Source organism: Pyrus communis, chromosome 15, assembly GCF_963583255.1.
Source record: "Pyrus communis chromosome 15, drPyrComm1.1, whole genome shotgun sequence".
Classification (NCBI taxonomy): domain Eukaryota; kingdom Viridiplantae; phylum Streptophyta; class Magnoliopsida; order Rosales; family Rosaceae; genus Pyrus; species Pyrus communis.
The window spans coordinates 3,889,032-3,906,907 of record NC_084817.1 but is presented as its reverse complement, the minus strand read 5'-3'; the positions used below and the strand labels follow the sequence as shown (position 1 = coordinate 3,906,907).

At 39.0% G+C, this 17,876-nt stretch overlaps 3 protein-coding genes and 1 pseudogene across 3 annotated transcripts; 1 reads left to right on the top strand and 3 right to left on the bottom strand.

Moving 5' to 3' along the window:
• Nucleotides 1-1,020: 1,020 nt before the first annotated feature.
• Nucleotides 1,021-5,041, bottom strand: LOC137717554 (25S rRNA (cytosine-C(5))-methyltransferase NSUN5-like; annotated as a pseudogene).
• A 2,962-nt stretch (nucleotides 5,042-8,003) lies between these two features.
• LOC137716780 (probable WRKY transcription factor 50) lies at nucleotides 8,004-9,575 on the top strand. Its single transcript, XM_068456160.1, has 3 exons — nucleotides 8,004-8,417; nucleotides 8,603-8,747; nucleotides 8,987-9,575. The coding sequence occupies exons 1-3, from the start codon at nucleotides 8,198-8,200 to the stop codon at nucleotides 9,105-9,107; spliced, it is 486 nt and encodes a 161-aa protein (XP_068312261.1). The 5' UTR covers nucleotides 8,004-8,197; the 3' UTR covers nucleotides 9,108-9,575.
• Nucleotides 9,576-9,954: 379 nt separating this feature from the next.
• On the bottom strand, nucleotides 9,955-13,926 carry LOC137717687 (protein PLASTID MOVEMENT IMPAIRED 1-RELATED 2-like). The gene is made up of 2 exons (XM_068457127.1): nucleotides 11,276-13,926; nucleotides 9,955-11,184 (listed from the first exon to the last, which is right to left on the bottom strand). The coding sequence occupies exons 1-2, from the start codon at nucleotides 13,534-13,536 to the stop codon at nucleotides 10,134-10,136; spliced, it is 3,312 nt and encodes a 1,103-aa protein (XP_068313228.1). The 5' UTR covers nucleotides 13,537-13,926; the 3' UTR covers nucleotides 9,955-10,133.
• A 2,016-nt stretch (nucleotides 13,927-15,942) lies between these two features.
• Nucleotides 15,943-16,810, bottom strand: LOC137717899 (uncharacterized protein At4g33100). Its single transcript, XM_068457403.1, has 3 exons — nucleotides 16,651-16,810; nucleotides 16,425-16,509; nucleotides 15,943-16,324 (listed from the first exon to the last, which is right to left on the bottom strand). Exons 1-3 carry the CDS (start codon nucleotides 16,749-16,751, stop codon nucleotides 16,244-16,246), a joined length of 267 nt encoding a protein of 88 aa, XP_068313504.1. The 5' UTR covers nucleotides 16,752-16,810; the 3' UTR covers nucleotides 15,943-16,243.
• Between the last annotated feature and the right edge of the window lie 1,066 nt (nucleotides 16,811-17,876).

Sequence of the window (17,876 nt, the reverse complement as noted above, 5' to 3'; positions counted from 1 at the left end):
AAGAAATAAAGACACCGAGAGAATTACGAGGTTCGGCAAAATCCTGCCTACGTCTTTGGAGAGATATTACCCTTCACTATGAGAATAACTAGTACAAGATACACTTGAATTAAATCGACATAACTCAAACCCCAATCCCTTGTATACTCACAGAATTTTTCCAAGAACCTCACTCTAACCTCAAGATTTTCTCACTCACTCTCTATTTTCTCTCCTTGGTGTTCTCCGGATGCTCACACAATGCATAACTATTTCCTTCACTTATAGTCATGCACCAACAATTATGCCAACAACCAAGACCAAGAAAATCTTAAGTTCACATGGCATATTCAACACCCTTTTCTATACCTAGCTTATAGAGTACAACTTTTTCTCCATTTGCCATTTAATACATAGAAAATATAACATGCACAATTGTAACGTAGTGAAATTTAACAAAGATTGATAACTATGATGGTTTTACGAGTTGATACTAGAAGTAAAACAAAACAAATGAAAACAAGAAAGTTTGATCACAATGCAAAAAGTGGTAGCCAAGAACACACGTTGTAATTCAGTCGAGTAAAACGCTAGAGCATCCGACTCACCATAACCAATCCAACTTATTTTTTGCAGTGAATTATTAACAAGTACTCAACCTCATTAATCGTCAAATCTCCCTAACACATGTAATATCTATGGCATCTAGACTGTTATGTATATCCCAATATGCAACCATCCATGGCATCTGGAATAGTTTAACATAATGAAACTCATTACGATCAGGGGAAATTTATATAAAGACTGCACAAATCCTAGAGTATGGCATCTACTACTAGGTAATTCATGGTATCTAGTTGCAAAAAGCTATCACTCAAGTTGAAAACATGACATCTGCACAACTTGCATCAAATTTACTAAGTAAAAGTCAAGATGGTAGCTAATCACCAAGACTAAAACCAAGCATATAAACACAGCAAACGATACTCAACAAAAATTGAAAACTTGAAAATAATTCAATTCAGAATATAAGCATTCATTGTCATGGCTACATCGTAGCCCTAGCTAAGGAAAATTAGTTCCGAAACATCATCAAAAATATTATTGAATTCATAATAAAAATGAGAAGAAAATTGAGTTTAGAAAAAAAAAAAAAAAAAAAAAGACTGAAAAATCCTTGTGCTGTGCTTGCCTTCTTCCCCTTGCTGCTTCTGGAAAATTGATCAGTTCTCCTTTTCTTCTTTTTGCTCTTCTGTTTTCATTTCCCTTTTTTGTAACCGACGACGGCTTAAAAGCCCATTTATTGAAAACATTAGAAGAAAGGAAACGGAAGAAACCGTTTAACTCCTTGCCAGACACTTCGTGCGTTTAGACACCTTGATAAAAGCTTGAAAGAATAGAACGCCTAAATCACACTCAAGTTGGTCTACTTGCTGCAGCGAGGCCTCCATATTGTCCTTTTCTACCCTGCTAGATTAGATGGAAATTTCATCTCCAAAGTGATATATCAACCAAATTTGAAAGTACCCAAATCTCCATTGCAATTGATGAGAATTAAAGATCAAAAATGCCCAATTCATGCTTCCACCGCAAACCAACAAACTGGAGAGTGAAATAGAAATATGGATTTTCATCCCTCTTCAATTTTGATAAGCTGTAGTGCGCCGGCTTGCTCCTGGAATTTGGGAGAGAAAAACAACCCTTTCTTCTGTCGGTGCAAATATGAGGATAAGGGCATTTGTTTTGTTGAAGCGGTCACGTGATGGTCATCCTTTTAGTGTGCAATAAGGAACCTGCTTAAAAATTGAATAACAGGAAATAAGTCTACACGGGACCCAACTGGGATAAGTCAAAGTAGACTAACAAATGGTAAATACAAATACAAATAGTCATCTAAACACCATTTTACCAGACATGATTAGACACCACCAGACTAACATGAAAATCACAGAAAAATAGCATAATTTTCCATATCATTAATCTAACCTTAAAAACACCAAAACATGTCATTTCTTTCATTTAAATCCAAAATTGCATCTAAGAAATTGTAGTTTTCGGAGTACAATAAATGATAAAATATGCGCTCATCACCCCAATACAAGTAGCGTTCTAAATAAACTTCCTTGCATTATCAGCAATTACAAGAAGCTACCCAAAAGGTACCTGGAGCAGAAGATGGGAGCAAATGATCTAATCTTGCAGAAGCAGTCCCAGATCCAGAGCAGGAATGCTCTAAAAGAATGGCACGGACCTGCAACGTTGATTTTGTTGTGCCTTGGCCCGTTCATCAGTACAGAAACGAGATTCAGGTTACAACCTCATCAAAATACAAACCCACAGTTGAACAGTTTAAAATACAAGAAATAAAGACACCGAGGGAATTACGAGGTTCGACAAAATCCTGCGTATGTCCCCAAAGAGATATTGCTCTTCACTATGAGAATAACTAGTACAAGACACACTTGAGTTAAATCAACATAACCCAGACCCCAATCCCTTGTATACTCACAGAATTTTCCCAAGAACCTCACTCTCACTCTACCCCAAGAGCTTCTCACTCTCACTCTCTATTTTCTCTCCTTTGTGTTCTCCTCCGGATGCTCACACAATGCATAACTATTTCCTTCACTTATAGTCATGCACCAACAATTATGCCAACAACCAAGACCAAGAAAATCTGAAGTTCACATGGCATATTCAACAACCTTTTCTATGCCTAGCCTATAGAGTACAACTTTTTCTCCATTTTCCATTTAATGCATAGAAAATAAAGCATGCACAATTGCATGCAAGCACAAAGTCAAGACTTGCTTGCTTCCAACTTTGCTTGTGACAGTCACCATGTTTTCTCTTGAAACAAGATTTCCAAGCCAAAACCGAAAGCCAAACACAAAGTCACAAATGGCTGCTGCCATTTCCTTGTAGCATTCAGAAAGTTACACTATCAAAATTGTTGCCAACTCATAAGTATATGAGCCACACACAACAGATTTTTGTTGTAAGCATGAAAGGAACATATTTGAAGCATTGTAAAACGCAAGTCTGCAACCAAGAGGAGAAAGGTAACAACGGTCCGGAAGTCAAGTCGTCTAACCTTGGAATATTGAGGATCTTCAGGGTTTAAGTCTAAGAAAACTCCATGCACAACCTTAATATCTAAGTCCAGGTGAAGTCAAATGGCTTATCAATATGTTAACGCTACAACAGCAAAGATATGATCGGAGACCGGCATTCCTCGTTAGATTGCGGTAGTTCCACTATTTTCAACAAGGAAAAAGAGAATAAACAGAAAGTAAACAAAAAGACTAAGGAAGAAGGATACTAGAAGTACCAGAAAGTCCGATCGTCTCTTTTGAACGTCGGACCCTTTCTTCATTCAGCTCACATACTATGACATTTCCCTTTTTCCTCTCATTAGAGCTGCAGGGTGTACAGTTTTGTTTCCAGGAGCCAAGCTCGCATCAAGAACCTTCAAAGGAAATCAGATTTTAAATGTGGCGTAAACTGTTGTACAATCTCAAAATCGAAACTTCAATACATTATGCAGAATAATAACAGCAACCGAAGTGCAAAATTACTAACGATGTACAAACTTTACCGACCTCCCATCCTGGTTTTGGAGTGAGGGCTTCGGCCACCATAGAGCTTGCCTTTCCCTGTTAAACAAATGATAAAACCATAAATCACAGATGAAAGATAAATGGATCCTTCACGGTTTAGACAATTTTTCTACATCAAAGCCATCGTTTTCATAAGGCCACATCAAGGTTGGTTGAAATTTTACAAGGAAAGTACTAATAGCAAATATCATGAGTTGAAATTTTACAAGGAAAGTACTAACAGCAAATATCATGATAATTCTTACTTGCATAAAAATACTTCCATCCATTATTAGAGGATGATCACGAAGATCACTACCCGGCGGAAGAACCAACAAATCAGGTACCAAGTCATCCTTTTGAACCTATTGAAGAAATCCAAAAGGAAAAAAAGAAAAAGAAAAATGCGTCTTAGTAACAAGATGAAGGAACTACAGAAGGCGGATACATCACAAAACATACAATTCAATGTTCGAATTTTGGTCTCTACAACGCAATCACTTGTTATTAGGTTACCAATAACTGACAGGAAACATCCTAGTTGCGGTTCCACATGTTTACTTCGGTAGAGATAGCCCAGTCTGATGTTTCACCTGCTCCACCCCAACATTACCTCCAAATTTCTAAAGGAAAACTAATGAAAAAAAATTGAAAATTTCGAGTTTTAACGATAAAGACAAAATAAAGGGTAAAGTGAATAGTACCATGATTGACTTTTTAATGTAAAAATGTATTTTTTCATTAAGATGAACAGTATTGAAAGCTTTTCGTTAAAATTCCCAATTTCTAGTATGACACACTACGCGCATTTGAACATAATTCTAACAAAAACTTTAATGATAAAGTCCGAGAAAATACCTTAAATTGCTTCTCTAATTCAAGTAAGGCGGTGTCAACATCTATTTTCAGAGTATTTACTCGAACATAACGAGGTATTGAACCATCTGCAACCAGAAATTAGTGTCCAAAAGGGCAACACCAATCCACATCCTAACAGTTAAAATTTCCCTTGGATTTTATGAACTGAAAATTGCAAAGCAAAGTACTTTGTTTCCACAACTTCCACGCTATTAGTATAAAACTGAAGAGCTGGAACAACAAGATGAAACTAATAACACTGTAAAATCACACACCAGGAATTTCATGATGAGTTATCAAGTCTTCAACTTTCTTCACTTATTTCTTCACCAAAAGGCCAGCCAGAGCGGACTGCAGAGCTTCTTGGCGACGCATGAGATACTTCTCCGCATCACCAGCTGCCGATGAACTCACCTGTACGTATTCAAATTCACAGTTCGCCGCCTCCCTCCTGGAGAAGTAAGCCGACCTCTCCATGTTTAAACGACGCCGATTTTCCGACTTGTCGGCGGCTGCAGGCGGCGGGGCCCCTTTGTGCTTTAGGCGCGCCATCGCTCACGGTAAGAGCACGCACAGAGAGGGGCGGCAAGAAAGCACTGCATATATGCAACCCTTCCACAAACGACATCGCTGATTAGAAAGGGTAAACTTGTAATAAAATCTAGGAAAATTGGGCTCACTGGTTCTTTTACAATTGTTTGTTGTGACGAAACCATCAGCTGGTCCCCTTATCGGCAAGGCCTCTAACAATGTATTTTAGGGCGGCTTCTTGGGCACTTTCACATCTACATCTACCTATAACAAGCACGTATACGTAATGAATTACTTATAACCTCAGCTACACATTAGTCTAACCCCACACGACAGTCGATACTCAAGATTTCATTTATCCTGTAGACTAGAATAATAAACCTCACCCTAATTTAACATATGCCTCAGCTCCCGATAGCCTCTCCAGCTGGATTAGCATGAATTCTCTGGTTACTTTCTTTTCGCATTAAAAAAAAATGCAGTCTCTGTTAATCATCTACAACGAAAATATTTATGCGATTAACATATTATCAATTCAATATTAATACATTGTCAACACAGTATTAATAGACTACTGGCATAATGTTGATACATTATCAACACAATTTATGAAAAAAAAGGGATGCTGCAACATAGGAAACTGCATCGGTGGTTCGGAGGCAAGCCCGTTTAGGGGATTCTGCTGTCGGGTCCGCCAGGGTGCGGGGAGACGACGTTGGCTCATGCAATTGCCAATGAAGCCGGCATTCGGTTTCAGAATATTAATGCCACCCAGGTTGTCTCTGGTGTCTCAGGTATGAATTTGATTGCATTTGTGAATTGTGTGGAAATTATGTACCTTAGAAGTTTGAACTACTCTGTTAGTTATAGAAGTGTTCTCTCAAAGTCCCAGTCTAACTTAGCCCAGTAACCGCCTAGTGTAGCTTAAGCTCTGCTAGGTACTAGGCGGCTAACCACTGTCACGATTAATCTTTAAGAGTTTACGAAGTAAGAAAAGGCGCATAAACTTGTCTAGGCGTTGGCCAAGCCCGCCTAGGTTGTGACTCTCCATTAGACAAAAAAATAGATAAATTCTATTTTGTAAGAAACTTGTTAAATACTTGGATGAACAATCATTATATACTTGTTCCCTGTGTTTTGAATATGTACTTGATAATTTATATGTCATTCAATTATGTAGTTTTGCATCTCAATGTGATTATAATTTTTTAAATATAAGAAGACGTTTAAAACATGTATGCTGAATTAGCAAAAGAAGCCATAAAGGATGAGGATAGAAAGAATTCTAGAAAGAAAAAGTGTAAATGCTCTTTCCAATAAAAGGTAAGAAGCTAGTAACTGATAAGGAAATAAGACATTGGGATGGGTCTAATAGCTCTCTTTTTAAACCGGTTTTCGATTTGTCAATTTGTGATTAGTTCCATCATATCTTGCCATATATTAACTTTTTTAAGAAACAAATTGGTATCAAAAGTTTTGCTTAACTTGTATAAAAACTCCAATAAGAATTAATCTTTCAAAGTTATTGCTCAGCTACCGAACTTGACATTGACAGCATGATAATATGGCAGCAAGGCTTTCGTAGACCTTTGTTATAAACCCCTTGACAATGGCCTCTGGAAGGAAGTTACCCACACACTTCCTAAGTCAATCTTTTCCTAAGTGGGCTGCCGGCTTGTCCTAATCCTAATTTTGATGCCTTCTGCCATCGACTTTGAACATAAATTTGATGCACCGAGACGAAATGGTCTAACCATATCTCGTCGACATTATCGGCGGATTTGACGGGTTCACCTTTCTCTCTTAAGATATGGTAAAAAGTGCGAATATGTCATATGTCAATTTCTTGGATCTAGATGATCAATTTAAGCGATCATCCTGACCTAGACACAAAAGCACCCGAATCATCCCCAACCTCTTATTTCAACCGCATTCACTCATGACTAGCTCAACTTAGTGTCCTTGGGCGGGCGGTCACGTGAACTTGTCGTTCGGACCTGAGAATTTGTCCTTTTAATGGGACTTGATTGGTAAGGCAGTACCAATTACACCAGTATTATTTGGTCAAGCCCTTTCATCTCAAGTTCTTGCTTCACTCCTTAAATTACGGTTTGTACAGAGACCATGTGCACTCCAAATCACAGAAGCAACATCAACGTAAGGACAGGGTTATGCTTTTCACTTTTTAGTATAACTGAAATTAAACAAACAGATGAAACAAGTGGAACATAAAATGCCAAGTTTCTCAGCTCTTTGCTTGTGCATCATGTGTTGTGGTGTTATTTGGTTATATGGTTGTGGAACATGCGACATAAAATGTCAACCAACTCTTGCGCTTTTGGGCTTTCAAACAATTGAAAACGTTTTTATGGCAACGTTTGAGTAAGACTACTTCTTACATAAGCATTTTCAAAAATCATGAGCGAAGTGAGGAGAAATTTTTCAGTTTAGATGTTCGGATCACGTGATAATCACTGTGAGGATGGGTCAATAATCTTAATAAAAATACTTTTGTTTTAAGTGATTATGAGCAAAATTGCTTCTCACGCATTCTCACTTCCTCGTCTATTGCTTTTTTATATAAGGTGCCTTATACCGTTATACGAGCGTCCAAACATAAGAATCTCTCAATTGTCAACGTGAAAATAGTACTTAACGACGTTAGCTCCATGACTTCAACACATACCCATCTCATCTCAGCTCCAAGATTTTGAGTGGTGCATTGAATCAACGTATCAAAATCACCACACAATTGACTTGTATTATTAATTACTTTAATATTTATTTGTCAAATGTGAAGGGATTGGGCTTGGTCTAACCACGAGCCGGAGACCTTTCAGGGTACAAAGTCTTCCCACAAGTCCTCATTTGGCATGTTCTACAACCATCTGCATCTTACATCTGGATTTCAAATATTTTCTAATATATTTCGGGATATTTTATGCTCTATTATTTTTAAGCTGTTGGATGTTCGGTTCGGTTCAAAATATAATGACGAAGATATAATGATTAAAAACTTTGAAACATAACTTCAAGGCACCACAGAACTATCTTTTATTTCATAATAACAGTATGTCTGTCACTGTCTGTGGCAGTCCTAAGCACCAGCTTTGAAGCTTCGCTTCATTGACAAGGAAGGTCACGAAGAAACCCTCCTCCTTTTGAGATGGAGATATCATATATTTAGGTCGTGATCAACGTTCAGTCTGGCCATACTTTACAGTACCTTAATGTCTGGTGGCAACTTCAGGTCAGTAGAGTCACCTGAGACTAATGACTTTTCCGGCAACTTGAATTTTGAGTTTTCGGAGTACTTGATGATCCGCAAGTGGCTGGATGAGGATCCGAGTTTCGTAGGTTCGGAGTTTTCTGTCCAGAATTCGGGTTTTCGAGCGAATGAAGTTGGTGAGTCTGGTGCAAGAAGCAGCCAACCTGGAGGGTCTACTAGCAGTAAGCGTATAAATACTTATGCGCACACACATATACATTATATATATATATATATATATATATATATATTTTTTTTTTTTCTAATGCATATTTTTAGACGTTCCCTTCCCGACCCTCGCAAAGCTGAGAGTTTTGTTGGCTTGGGGTCACGTTTTTTATTTATCTTTTGTGTGTTTATGTGTTAGGAGGAGAGAATGGAAGCAGCCGGGAGAGGCAGGAAGCTGGAGACAGAGTTGCATTCAAAACAAAATCAGAGGTTGAAATATTGGATGATGGGTTCAGGTGGAGGAAGTATGGTAAAAAGATGGTGAAAAGCAGCCCTAATCCAAGGTAAAAGAAAACATATACAAAGTAAAAGCACGATTAACCGAATCGAATACAGATCTGTTCCTTTTCATATACAAAGTTACAAACAATCCTCTAAACTATCCTAATCTATTGGAGAGGATTCAAACTCACATGTAAGGCGGCGGGCACACTGCTCTGCCCAACTTGTCTGACCCACATATACGATAACGTTTAGCCATGTTTAGATGTTTTTAATCTGATGATGTTATGTTTGATTGCAGAAATTACTACAAGTGTTCAATTGGAGGGTGCCACGTGAAAAAAAGAGTTGAGAGAGATAGGGAGGATCCAAGGTTTGTAATTACAACTTATGATGGAGTCCATAATCATCCAAGCCTCTAATTTTTGAGCATTTTTTGGAGTTTGGGGTCCGCTTTAGCTTCGTTGGCTTGGATCACCCTTTTGTTAACCCCACATAATGGGACAAGACTTGGTTGGTTGTTTGAGTTTAGGGTTTGGAACGAGAGTTTATCTCGTGTGTTACGTTCAGTCTTATTTGGTTAACGCTTTAATCATGCGACCTGCATTTCAACAACACTTTAAGCACTAGGAGGTTTTTTTTCTCCAAATTTTTTTTCATCTATTGATTTGAACAAAGACTGCTATATCTGTTATGGAAGATATATATATAAACTAATGTAATCGACTATAAATTTTCTATGCAAAACGTATGTTCTTTGTCAGATGACGGATTCTGTTCCTTTAGCATGTCGATACATTTTGATATCGATGTGTTAGATGTTAATGTTATATACATCACATCAATAGTCTTTCCTTATATGAAGAACGGACATCATGTCCTAAGTTATGTCATGGACATCAGAAAAGCATTAGATGTTTCCAGTAAGGAGACTTTCTGGGATACTATGGGTGTTTAAACCATTAAATCTTTGTTTAAATATACATACATACATACATATATATATATATATATATATATATATATAGATTTAACGGTTAAAACACCTGGTGTATACAAAGTAATCCGGCGCACTCAAGAATTTTTGTTCGAGTAAGTACTTAAAACAGCCTCAATTCCATGGTATTTAGCTGAAGAGGGAAATGACATGAAACTTTCTCCTAACCAAAACCAAACTAACAGTCTGCGGCATAAATGGGCATAATTACTTGGGCTAGAGTGGATATAATTCCTTAGGCACCCAAGTTCGAATTCCGCACCCAGTTGAGATTTGTTAAAAAGTAAAATATCGTTTGTGAAAAATAAATCAATGCACATGAATCGGTTATGTGTGAAGTATAATGCAACAGAATCTATAATTCACATAATAACCTGTAGCTTAACATCTCTATTCTCGCTCTTCAAACAAAAGAATCTGTACAAGGAAAGCACATCTACATGTTACAGGTTTATGTGTGTGGTTTGATGCTTTCATTCGGAAATATAACATTCGGGTTTCGAACATGTGGAGCTATCAAATCCTTCCAGGTAGCTCCTGTTCCTTGAAAATCAGAGGAAATGCTCCATAGAAAATCCCTTTGATGTTTTGCTGAAACTGGTGTGGATGATCTTACAATGGCTTTGGAGTTCGAGACTGGAAAACTAGCGGTCTTACCCATGCCAGCGCCAAGCAACCATCGGGAGCCAGAATGCAGTTGGGTTGTGGTACCCCAAAGCCGCCTGTTTCCAGGCGCAGCATCCACTCCTGCAAGATGGACGTCGATGATTTTAAACTGAGGATTGCATCCTTCATCTCCTTCATTTGTCTCCCCTTTTCTCATGTCCCCAATCTCGTCAAAGACTGACTCATCGTGTTCGTTCTCTTTGCTATCGTTTAACAGCACACTTGACACCTCTGGCATTAAATTGGCCAAAACTCTCTCCACTTGAATTAGAGCAATCATTGGAACACCCACTGGTTCATGGTTTCGAAAGGGATCTCTAAGCTGCACCATGAGAGCAATTGTGAGGTTGTCCCCCAAAAGTCCACAGTTCCTACCGGATAAACCACCGCAGTTTGTTTCTTGTGTCAAATTTCCATCAACCAAATCTGTGTACTTGGCATGATGGGCAGCAAGGATTTTCAACAATCGCTCTCTGCTGTGATCTTCATCACTAATGATTTTAGCATCTAGCCTCAGCCACTCGTCCAATGGTAAAGACAGAGCAATTAATCCCTCAACATCAACAACACGGTCTCCAAAACCGCATAGTTGCAAACCTCCAGACTGAGGATATATACTTGGAGGTGCCTCCCCGCTTGAAATGCAGGACTGGATTCTTAACCCTTCCACTGCAAGAGCTTCAATTTTTCCCATTGCCAAAGGGGCAAGATACTCTAGAGATACGTAGTCCGACCCCATCTCACTACATCCCAATTCGGCAGAACTCAGGTTATGACAACTCCAACTAGAAGGAAATCCTTCATCCTGCCTCCCACGATATAAAATCTGCTCAAACCTGAAACAAGGGGGAGAATTAAGCCAACAAATAGAGAAATATTTGAAATCACAATACTTCAGATATCAATGTAATTGTTGTGCTCACAAACCTCTCAGACACCACTATGTTACGCGCTGCAGCCGCTGCCTCCCAGGCTACTTGTTGTATTGTCTTCCCTGTAATATCTTCCAAAGGCATTAGTTTACTCACACACTCATGCAGCGTATCTCCAACCATTGCCAGATGCTGCAGTATCTGGATAACATCAAAACCCATTACTGCTGGTATAACAACGGGATTAGAAATATGAATCACCAAGTTCCCACCGTTTTTAGCATTTCTGAAAAGTGAAGGATTCATAGACTGCAAAATGCCTCCACCCTTCAACCGAACGTAAGGACCAAAGCCTTCTCCGAGTGGAGGTAGGAGTGGCTCTTCAAGGCGGAGCTCAATTGGACTGCCGAATCCACCAGAGAAGGTACGAGGAGAATTCCGAAAGTCCTTTTCATTTAATCCCCATTCTCGCATCAAAGCTTCAGTCTCCAAGCCTTCAAGAATTTTGGCCTTCCTTCTTCTTAATAGCTCACTTTTCTTGTGCTCTTCTTCAGCGGCTTCAATAATCAATGACAAATCAGAATTCTCAAAGCAATCTCCAGAATCAGAACCTGGTGAAACAGAGGATCCAATTTCGGGCTGCTCTTCCTTCCAATCAAAATCAAAAAATAAGTTTCCCGAACCCAGAGCCTCTTTTTCAAACTCTCGTAAAAGACGTTCTCTAGGAGACTCGGCATCACTATCAGAACTCATGCTACAGTCCATACCAAGGATGTTTAAGAAATCACTTGACACGGATTCAGTTACATCGTCCAAACTAAGTGATTTTTTACCTGTTTTACTTGATTTGTAAGTCGACTTAAGTTCCGTGTGGTTCCTTTCCTCAAGAAACTCTCCCGAAGAAAATGGCCGATCCAAATCTGCTGATTCTGAAATCAAGAGCATGTGAGTTGCAGACTCCACCTCATCCATGGCTGATCCCTGGGTGCATACATTATCATGTTCATGTTTGCGGTCATCCACCACAACCTCGTCCACATAACTACCATGGGCTTCCTTTGGAATAATCATAGTCTTCTCCTCGAGGTCTATGTCATAACCATTAATAATCTCATCCACATTGATAATTTCAACTGCTTCTGACTCATCATTAGCATGACCGGGAACTTGATCAGATTTTAACTCTTCCATCTCAGACATTTCTGTCCCCACTTCTACAATGGTAAATTCAGTATCGTCATCATCCTCATATTCTTCAATTCCTTTAGCAAACGAAAAGTTTATATCAGTTTTAGGTTCAAGTGGCGGCACATGTTCACAATCTGACTCTGTTACACTGCTCAATCTCGTCTCATCAAGTGTCTGACACAAGAAATCAATTGACTTGGAGAGCTCCAACCCTTCATTCAGCAGTCCTTCGCGACAAATCTTCAAATCAAGAGACTGAGATGAGAAGGCAGGCTTGGGAGTTACACTACGTGGCAAACTCCCAACTGGGCGAAGCATTGTAGCTCCACCGTCCAACGAACTTGACCTCCTTGGCCCTGTGTTCAGAAGCTCAGGAACATTTGGATTAGCCCTCACATTAATTAACTTATCCTGCATCACCAGAAATCCCAAACTAACATTTAGATTAGCACCTCTAGCCTTGCCTGAAAGGTTAAAGCTTGTTGTCCATTTACCACTCTTTTCCCCCTCCAACTCGTCAAAAGTAAGTGGTAACAGCCTCGTAAGATCAACCCAGTGTTTCCCGATGTCAAGCCCTGGCGCCCCACTCAAAGAAACGTAGATCAACGACAGCTTCTCCTCATACTTAACCGAATGGTTTGGGCCATTTCTACTTCCATACACAGAACACCTATGCATCAAACTTTCATCAAATTCAGCTACGCCTTCCACAACCTTCGAAGACTGAGTCTGCAGCACCTCACCCTTCCTCTTCCAATGCACACATACACTAAGATTATTAAAACTCAGAGGCAACCCTTCAACAGAATGCACATGAAGGTAAAAACAACAACTAAATTTCCGATTCCCGATATGACTGAGAGCCTTCAAGGGCTTCTTCCAATTCCACACCGAAGACGATTTCTTGTCCTTGTGCAACAAATCTTCCCCAACAAATCTCGGGTTCGAATCCAAAAAACGGGTTTTCCCAGCAGATTTGGATCTTCCATCAGAAGAGGAAAGCAAAACCTTCGGTGGGGATTTATGAAAGTAAAGGGCTTTGCTTAGTTCTTCAATGTCACGCAACAACTCACCATTGTTGGAATTCCCACCACTGTAATCTTCCCTACTCTCAGCTTTCTGCAACATGATATCTTATCTTTGCATACAAATTAATCTAATTAGACCATATCCAACCAAACCCACCATGGAAACTTGTAAATAATTCAACTTTTCTCTAAAACCCCCTACAGATGCTTTTGAATAACAATCCAAACACTGGAACTGATTAATCGAATGAGAAATTCTGACAATATGAAAAAAACTGCAAATGTACAGTACCAGCAAGGACCGAGCGCCTCTTAGCCGGAGGAACGTCACTCGGGGCCCCAGCCGATGAACACCGTGTAGATGGATGGCTTGGTCGAGCGAGCCGTGTGGTTGGTTTTGGGTATTTTCTCGGGAATCGTGTGAAGATTTTCCGGGAAAAACTTCACCGTGACGAATTTTAAAGGCGATTGAAAGTAGAAGTTTTGTCTTCTGTGTGTTGGACGGTGGAGTGATTGGAGAGTCGTTCTAGTACCAGTTTGGCGAGGTTATAATGGTCATTGTATTTCGTGAACGATAAATATGCTTTCGTCTAAAAAATAATTATTTTCCGACTTTCGTTTTCTTTTCTGTGCCTACTATCTCTTTTAACTAATGAAACTTAGGAGAGAAAAACAAAAAAATTATTGCATACGTAGAAAGATTAATGTTAGAGAGACTGTATTTTTATATCACATTGGCTTATCAAATGATGTGTTAAGTGACGTATATATCTCTCATCAGTTAATGAATCTATCTGATTGAACGTTAGTTGTATCCATCATCTGCCACGTGTGAGTATATCAATATGACTTAAAAATATAACTTCCCTAATATTATTTGGGTAAAAAACAAGAGCGTCAAGATCACTACCATAATAATTTTAACCTTATATTTTAACTAAGATTTTACTTATCCTTGTAGTTTCAAACGTAGCAATTTAAAGTTTCGTAGTATGGTTAATTTTGTTCTTAGCAAAACATGTGTAAATATAAGTCAATCTTTTTTTTTTTTTTGGGTTAAAAGATAGATTTGTTAGATTAGGAGGAAGTTGGAGGTTCGAATCCTCGCCGTGGTGCAAGAACAACACTCCTCTATACCACTGTAGTAGAAAGCCACTTGCATGAATCAATCTTTTTAAAGTTTTGTAGTATAGTTAATTTTGTTCTTAGCAAACGTGTAAATATAAATCAATCTTTTTTATTTTTTATTTTTGTTAAAATATAGATTTGTTAGATTAGAGAGGAAGTTGGGAGGTTCGAACCCTTGCCATGATGCAAGAGTAACACTCCTCTACACCACTGTAATAAAGGATCACTTGCATGAATCAATCTTTAAAGATGTTAAAATACCAAATAGACCAAGATCAAAATCATACTTCGGCCTTTGTTTCTACTTGGGTCCGGTCCACCTTGGTGGGCTTAGATGGGCTCAAAAGTTGGACTTTCTAGTTATATTTCCGTCAAAACCGTGTAAAAATAGGGAGCCGAGAACATTAGAGAAAATATTTTGAGAATTATTATTAGTACTTCAAAAATCTCATTCTACACTCCAAACTTTTTATATTAAGAAAGAAAAATACAATTGTGAGAAGTGTAAAATGAGATTTTTGAAGTGTCAATAACACTTTCCAATATTTTTGGGTTCTAAAAGAACTTGAATTGGTTATTACAAGAAGCACCACTTATACGCTTCTTGCAAAAAACACTTTAAATGTTTTTCCAAGATTCACGCTAGCGTGAGAACTCAAGTAGAGGATGCTGAGAAAGCAGCGTTGGAGCTCCACTGTGAAATGTCACGGATAAAATATGGTCACACTCTTCTTGATTTTGGGCGTGGCTGGGAATCTTTGTCATTGTGCATTGCGCAGAGATATAGCAACTGCAAAGTTACCGGGATCTGCAGCTTGACGACACAAAAAGCTTCCATAGAAGAGCAATGCCTGTGCGTAAGCGATTAATTCTTTACCAGATTGAGTCGCTGGACTATGTGCCGCGATATCGATTCAAGTTATTTTTGTTACGGTGTGTACGGATCTAGAGCTGCAGAATGTAGAGATGTCATCGGAGATATCAGCACGTTTGAAACAGAGGCTTCCTGCTCCATAAAATCAATCATGGATTCAGCCGTGAAATGGACAGTATATCGGCCTACATTCTTCATTTCGGTGGCAATGCCAAAGCTCTGTTTGCGTACGGAGGAATGAAGCAGCCAAAGCTCTGTTCGCGTACAACAAAGGAGAAGAGTCGATGGTTGTTCATTTCCTATTCGAAGAAACGAAGCAATCAAAGCTCCGTTCGCGTACGAAGCAATGCCAATGGAAAATGAAGTGTAAAAGCAATCAGCAATGCCAAAAATCAAAGTGCATCTTTGCTGTTCAAATAATGTGATCGTTGAGAAATTGTAAAAAGTATAAACCCTTCAAATTATCAACCAGTTTTGCTGGTTGATCACACAAAACTCCAACAGAAAACTAACCAAAAACGTACAATTTCACAGAATGTTGATGCCCAATGTTACACATTTCGAACCCAACTCGATATTCTCAGTTTTCGATTTCTCAAGGTTTTTTAAACCAAATGGTCTTGAGAAGAAGTGGAGGGGCTGATTAGATAAAAATACCGGATATTTTTCATAAAATAACCAAAATGATTGACATTGTACAGACGACCACTTCTATCGAAGGCGACCAAAGTGAGGTGTTATACCTAACAAAAAAAAAACTCCTAACCAAGACCGGCATTATCATCTCCGCCGCTGCCGGTTTTCGTTAGCCACCGTCAGTGGTGGTGGAGTTCACATTGCCTTCAGCCTCTAAGAAGCGACTCAGCTGCTTATCTTCCAAATGTTCCTGCGCAAAACCAAAATTAAAATAAGCAAAATATTTATATAAAATTATTAATTGTGATTTGGATGAACATTTAGAACAAGGGTAAGATTTGGAAACGCACGGCGAGGCAGGCCTTGTATTTCTGCCATTCTGAAACGCAATCCTCCTTGTCCCATTGGCCCTTCACAAACTTCTCCGAGTACCATCTGCACACAAATACAATACCCATTATACCCTTTTCAGAAAACGAAAAATGGATTTTGAAGAGCGAGGAGAGAGAGAGGAGAGAGAGGAGAGAGATTAGGGTTTAAGGGCAATAATGGAAACTAATTTTGTGCAGAGAGGACCTGGTGAAGCAATTGTGGTAGGCGTCTCTGAGTTTTGCACAGGGAGAAGTGGAAGAAGAAGAAGGTTTCTTCTTGTTCTGTGAATCGGCGATGATCCCCATGTGTCGCAAACCGGTTCAGAGGCGGGGGGCGAAGTCCGAGTTTTTCACCCTCTGATGAAGTGTTTTGGGCCGGTTTATATATTTCTCGGGTAGATATTGGGCCGTTTAAGAAGGAAGGGGAAATGTTGACTGGGCTAGACCTCCTATTAACGGGCCTTGTAAGTGAAAATTACCAATACACCATCCAATCATCTGTAATCGATTCTTTTGAGATAATTATCTATAATCAGTATTCCAAGTTCAAACTCTCATTCCTCTCTTAGTGTAGTTTAGAGTAGAAATATTATTTGGCGGGATAGACAATAGACAACAGACAATCTTCTTTCAAAAAAGACAAACCTAAGATGACAAAGGAAGGTATTCGGTTCAAAAAACATACAGCAAACAAGCGGAGTAACTTGTTCATGTGACTGTAACAGTGGTCCGTGGTGTTATCAGTCCCCATCTTGTAAATCACATGAGATTCAAGTAATGGTTGCATTTGTCTTTAGAGAATACTAGTACAATTATTTATGTCTTTTTATTCTTTGTTTTGGCAAGTTCAAGTTACATAAGTTTGGAAATCCAATCCCAGACACACTACCACTTTGGTACTGCTTAAATTTTTTTAAAAGCAGTGATGAAAAAAAATTAAGCTCAATATTGTATTTGATAACTCAACGACAAAGCACTTATTTTTAAAATGGCTGCGAGAAATAGTTGAAAAGCAGAAGCACCTATTTGCTGCTTTTAAAAAACGGCTTTTTATCTTAGAAACACGGTGAACAGTAATATTTAATGAAAGTTTTCAAAATCCGATCCTACCTTACCTCTCGCGTCCCTCTTCCTTGCTCTGCCATCTCACTGGTTCTCTCCCTCCCGTCTCACTCGTTCACTCCCAACTCGTCGCCCCAAACCCAATCCCCAACCTCAAACTTTATTCACAGCTTAATCTTTGAAATTACTCCAGTTTTTTTTATAGTAGTGGAACAAATGCAGGAGAGCATTCACACAGTCAAATCCTCTGCCTCGCGGTCGTCGACTCCTCAAAGCTCACACCCTCACTTGGCCATGGAGTTAGCAAAAGAGCTGCGTGAGATTCGGACGCTACGGGGCCACACCGATAGGGTATGGAGCCTCGCCTGG

Excerpts from the sequence above, each read along its gene's own strand:
- LOC137716780 (XM_068456160.1), top strand. The coding sequence starts at position 8,198 with ATGTCTGGTGGCAACTTCAGGTCAGTAGAGTCACCTGAGACTAATGAC. Across the intron at positions 8,418-8,602 it reads ACCTGGAGGGTCTACTAGCA|GAGGAGAGAATGGAAGCAGC; the intron begins GTAAGCGTATAA and ends TTTATGTGTTAG. Across the intron at positions 8,748-8,986 it reads AAAAGCAGCCCTAATCCAAG|AAATTACTACAAGTGTTCAA; the intron begins GTAAAAGAAAAC and ends GTTTGATTGCAG.
- LOC137717687 (XM_068457127.1), bottom strand. The coding sequence starts at position 13,536 with ATGTTGCAGAAAGCTGAGAGTAGGGAAGATTACAGTGGTGGGAATTCC. Across the intron at positions 11,185-11,275 it reads AACATAGTGGTGTCTGAGAG|GTTTGAGCAGATTTTATATC; the intron begins GTTTGTGAGCAC and ends CCCTTGTTTCAG.
- LOC137717899 (XM_068457403.1), bottom strand. The coding sequence starts at position 16,751 with ATGGGGATCATCGCCGATTCACAGAACAAGAAGAAACCTTCTTCTTCT. Across the intron at positions 16,510-16,650 it reads TACCACAATTGCTTCACCAG|ATGGTACTCGGAGAAGTTTG; the intron begins GTCCTCTCTGCA and ends ATTTGTGTGCAG. Across the intron at positions 16,325-16,424 it reads AATACAAGGCCTGCCTCGCC|GAACATTTGGAAGATAAGCA; the intron begins GTGCGTTTCCAA and ends GGTTTTGCGCAG.